This window comes from Bubalus kerabau, chromosome 9 (genome assembly GCF_029407905.1).
Source record: "Bubalus kerabau isolate K-KA32 ecotype Philippines breed swamp buffalo chromosome 9, PCC_UOA_SB_1v2, whole genome shotgun sequence".
Taxonomy (NCBI): Eukaryota; Metazoa; Chordata; class Mammalia; order Artiodactyla; family Bovidae; genus Bubalus; species Bubalus kerabau.
The window spans coordinates 78864861-78869982 of record NC_073632.1 but is presented as its reverse complement, the minus strand read 5'-3'; the positions used below and the strand labels follow the sequence as shown (position 1 = coordinate 78869982).

The window sequence follows — 5122 nt, the reverse complement described above, 5'->3', positions numbered from 1 at the left end:
ACTAAAGTCAAATATTCAGTCAAATATTTAGAAGATACATGCCAAAGGAACTCGTACCCAGTGAACTCAATAATAAGAAATTTTAGAACTCAAGTAAAAAATGGGAAAAATTTTTTAATGGACATGTCACCAAAAGTGGATACATTAATGGCCAATAATAACATGAACAGGTTTTCAATACCACCATTCATTAAATTAAAAGCATGAGATGTGACTATACACCATCTAGAATGGTTAAATTTAAAAACATGTCAATAGCAAGTGTTGAGGAAGACTTGAAGCATTTAGAACACTCATAAATTGCTGGTGGGAGTATAAAATGCTACGGTTACTTTAGAAGATAGTTTGTATTTTCTTGTACAGTTAAACATATATTTTCCATTAGGGCCAGCAATTTACCCAAAAGAAATGAAACACATGTCTATGCAGACAATTATATATGAGTGTTCTTAGCAACACCTAATAACAGCCCTAATGTGAACAAGAGTCCAAATGAATATCAAAATATATATGAATAAAACAATTGTGGTATGTTCCCACAATAGATCACTCTTTATCAGATAATTGGGAAAGCATTCCTTATGTACCAAATAAATGGATGAATATTGCACAGACACTGAACTGAGGTGTTGGAAACAGTCTATTCTATACCTTGATTGCAGGGGTGGTTACATGGGTGGATACAGTTACCATAATTCCACAACCTGTTCACTTTAAAAGTGTGAAAATTTCAAATATAAACTACACCTCAGATTTAGAAAGCTGATTTGGTAAAATGACCAGAAGTCACTCATCAGAAAAAATTTTTTTCAAGTCTAAGTTGAGTTCTGTTCTAGAGCTCTAAGAGGAGAATTTGTCAATGGTAAAATTCATAGTATAATATAGGAATATTCACATTCCAAAAATACATTTTTCATATTATTTTCTTTAATATATTCCCAACAGTTCCCATTTAGAAACAACAAAATTCCTCCCTCTCCAAAATAAAAACCTTAGCAGGAACTGCCTTTAAGATGTACTTACTCTTCCTTCATGTATTTCTATGAGGAAACGTTTTGGATTCTCCACGTTCAGTTTTCCAAATCAATTATTAAAACTAAACCTGAAACAGTCTAGATTTTAGTATAATTCTGTACTTAATCTCTTTACCCAAACTAGAACTGTAAGAGCTTAACAACTTCTCTGAAAGACTTTTAGTGACAAATGGGAATCAACAACCAGTGGTCCTTACAAAATGAAAATTGAGTCACCCATAATTAGTAAGAATAAACAATATGGCTTTCAAATCTTGAGCAAGTTTTTAAGGAGACTATTCCCATTTCTATTTCATGAAAAGGTCAAATGTCATCAGAAAATTAGTAGGGCATAAAATTATTTTTAGCATAAACACAATCATGATTTAAAATTTCCTTTATTTCTACACCTTCCACTATGGGGATACAATCTTAAGTGTTTTGGGTATTGGAATCATTTGGCTCCTTTCCTGAGGGGATAGAGTGTTTGGGGCATTATCCTTGTTCTGATAAATTAGGAAAAGGGTCCTATAAAATGTAGCATTTGAACAAGCATCATATAACAGCTTCTTGAAGATCAGCACTTCTCAGACATGAAGTACCAGGTAATGCAAAGGAATACTTTTTTTTAATTTAAATAATTTAATGATTTAAGTTAACTGTTAATGCATTCATAAGTGAATTATTTTACAAGACATGAATCACTTTCTAAACATGAAAGTAAGGATTTGGGGACTTCCCTAGTGGTCCAGTGTTTAAAATCTGTCTTGCAAGGCAGGCAATATGGGTTTGATCCCTAGTGGGAGAACTAAGATCCCACATGCTGCAGCGCAACTAAACCCACACACTGCAAGTACTGAGTCCACAAGCCACAACTAGAGAGTCTCTGCCATGCAACGAAAGATCCCACATGATGCAACTAAGATGCAACACAGCAAACAAATATATTTTTAAAAAAGAAAATAAAGATTGGCACTTACAAAGAAATGGAGACAGAATATGCTGGTAATTACTAACATATTGTATTTTTTTTTTTTAAGGACTTTGAAAACTGGAGTGACATCCTGGGCCACAGAGGGTGACAGGTTTCCAAGTATCAAATCAAAGAATCATGAGCAGTGCGTCTCCTTCTGCTGCAGCTGTGCAGCTCTGCTATGAGCACCTGAACGGATCCTGTGTGAAAACCCCCTACTCACCAGGTCCCCGCCTCATCCTGTACACAGTGTTCATCTTTGGAGCTGTGCTGACTGTATTTGGAAACCTCTTGGTAATGATTTCCATTCTGCACTTCAAGCAGCTGCATTCTCCAGCCAATTTCTTGATCACCTCCCTGGCCTGTGCAGACTTCTTGGTGGGAGTGACTGTGATGCCCTTCAGCACAGTGAGGTCCGTGGAGAGCTGCTGGTACTTTGGGGAGAGTTATTGTCAACTCCACTCTTGTTTTGAAGGCTCATTCTGTTACGCTTCCATCTACCACTTGTGCTTTATCTCTCTGGACAGGTACATTGCCGTCACTGACCCCCTGGTCTATCCAACAAAGTTCACTGTGTCTGTTTCTGGCATGTGTATTGTCTTCTCTTGGCTCTTTCCCATTATTTATACTTTTTCCCTTCTTGGCACAGGAGCGAACGAAGTGGGGTTGGAGGATCTAGTAAGTGCTCTCACCTGTGTGGGAGGTTGTCAAATTGCAGTGAATCAAAACTGGGTATTGGTGAATTTTCTATTATTTTTCATCCCCACCCTTGTGATGATAGTTCTTTACTCCAAAATTTTCCTCATTGCTAAACAACAGGCTAGAAAAATTGAGAGTCTGAGCAATAAGACTGGGCGATGCTCAGACAGCTTCCAAGACAGAGTGGCCAAGAGGGAGAGAAAGGCAGCGAGAACACTGGGCGTCGCAGTGCTAGCGTTTCTGGTCTCCTGGCTGCCTTACTTCCTGGATTCCATCATTGATGCCTTCCTAGGTTTCATCACTCCCACATATGTTTATGAAATATTGGTTTGGATTGCTTATTATAACTCAGCTATGAACCCCTTGATTTATGCTTTCTTTTATCCTTGGTTTCGAAAAGCCATCAAACTCATCGTCACAGGCAAAGTCTTGAGAGAGAATTCCTCAACAATAAATTTGTTTTCTGAGTAGGTTCTGGTCTTAGTTTGGGAGAACTGAAAATAGACTCACATTAGATGGATAATGAAGAGAAAAAAGTTGATTGTAAAAGTGCAATTTTTGTAATGTAAAATAACTAAATTATAGTTCAACCCTGACCCAGATGCTTAAATTCAAGCTCATAATTCTTTGGTAAATATAACATCAAAATCTATCTGTAATGAGGACAGCACAGCTTTGGAGCCAGAAATGCCTGGATGGCAATATTCATTCTGCTGTTGAACACCTGGGTGATCTTAGGTGATCTTGAGTGGCTTGGCTCTTTCTGAAATTCATGGTATTTCTCTGGATAATAACCTCTCCATTGTAGTAGTCATGACCAAATTTAGGAGAATACAAGTGAAGGATTAATATATATTTGTTAATATAAATCCTTCTTTCAATTACTTTATATTAGTTCAATCTCTGCCTAAATCTTCTGTTTCTTCCTTTGTATAATTTTTCTATTAAAATGTAAATACAACCACTTAGTGATGGGGCGCCTCCTTGCTCGGGGAGGGCAAAGCAGTGGGTCTGCACTGTTAGGTGTTGAGATTTATGATTCCCGCATTGTGGTTTCAGAGTCAGGGAATATAAATCAAGTGATCACTCTCTTAACTATAATATCAATTCAGTTGTGTACAATGGGAAAGATAATTTGCATCATAGCATTTATTTATTCAGTGAGCTTCTTCCTTATTAGTAAGTCTGCTCATAAAATTATTTTAGAGTTTAGAGCCAGTTAGCAGATGTTTAAAGCTGGGTTTTAAGACTATCATTCATTATGTTACTTTATTTTCAGATTAATTTATTCCATATTCATTTAGTTGTACAGTGTTCTAAAAGTAATTTACAGTGGATTTTGAGGATATGCTTGAAAGCATAGCTTAAAAGTATGCTCAAAAGAAGAAAGAAAACTGAAGTGAAGGGCATAGAATGAAGCCAAGACAGAGGCTGTGAAAGGCATTTTCTTATGTCCCACAAACTCAGTTCTAAGGCAAAAAAAAAAAAAAAAAGGAAATGAATTAGTTCTGCAACTAACAGTGGATAAATCAAGCCAATTATTTCAGAGAATTATTCTTGATACTAAGACTGGAGTGTTCTGTGTGTGAATTAGACATCAAGATTTTAAAATCAGATTATGATATCTTTGGGGCAGGAGAGAATATACATCAAAGTATTCTTGCTATATTTTAAAAATTTCTAGCTTGATGTAAATCAACATTATCTATTAGCACATTATTTCTGACTACCATTACACAAATACTTTGAATTGGTAAACATTTCTAGAAATAGTGTATTATTCCTAATTATACTGTTTCTGGAGAAGGAGATGGCAACCCACTCCAGTATTCTTGCCTAGGAAATACCATGGACAGAGGACCCTGGCGGGCTCCATGGGGTCACAAAGGGTTGGACATGACTTAGTGACTGAGCATACCATTTCTATCAGATTTTACAGATAATTAAAGGCACCCTAGCCTGCATGGTATCAGTTTATACATAATTTTCACTTCTAACACAGGGTAATGAATTTATTTTGATTCCTGTGGTTTCAATATAGTAATTTTCCTATACAATCTTGTTTTGCAAGCTACTGATGGAATGCAATTTATGTTTCAATGCAGGAGAAGAAAATTTAAGCATAACATACTCCCTGCCTGTTTTGTTGTTCAGTCACATTGGCAGGCAGATTCTTTACCACTGAGCCATCTGGGAAGTCCATTTTACATATAGAAATTATGTGTATGTCAATCTCAGTCTTCCAGTTTATCCCTCCACCACTTATATCCAGGTATTATAAGTTGTTTTCTATGTCTGTAACTTCATAAAATACCACTTTTACTATTAAAAAGACTAATGTATCAGGATGGTGGTTCTTAGAAACATGGGGTTCAGAAATAATAAAGATGGTGAAAAATTCAAGGAACCCACAGATAATTTCTGAGTGTTAACCCTG

The 5122-nt window shown here is 36.2% G+C and overlaps 1 protein-coding gene across 1 annotated transcript; it reads left to right on the top strand.

The window, feature by feature from the left end:
* Positions 1–2124: 2124 nt before the first annotated feature.
* LOC129619436 (trace amine-associated receptor 7a-like) lies at positions 2125–3156 on the top strand. The gene has a single exon (XM_055534678.1). The coding sequence runs from the start codon at positions 2125–2127 to the stop codon at positions 3154–3156; it is 1032 nt and encodes a 343-aa protein (XP_055390653.1).
* The last annotated feature ends 1966 nt before the right edge of the window (positions 3157–5122 follow it).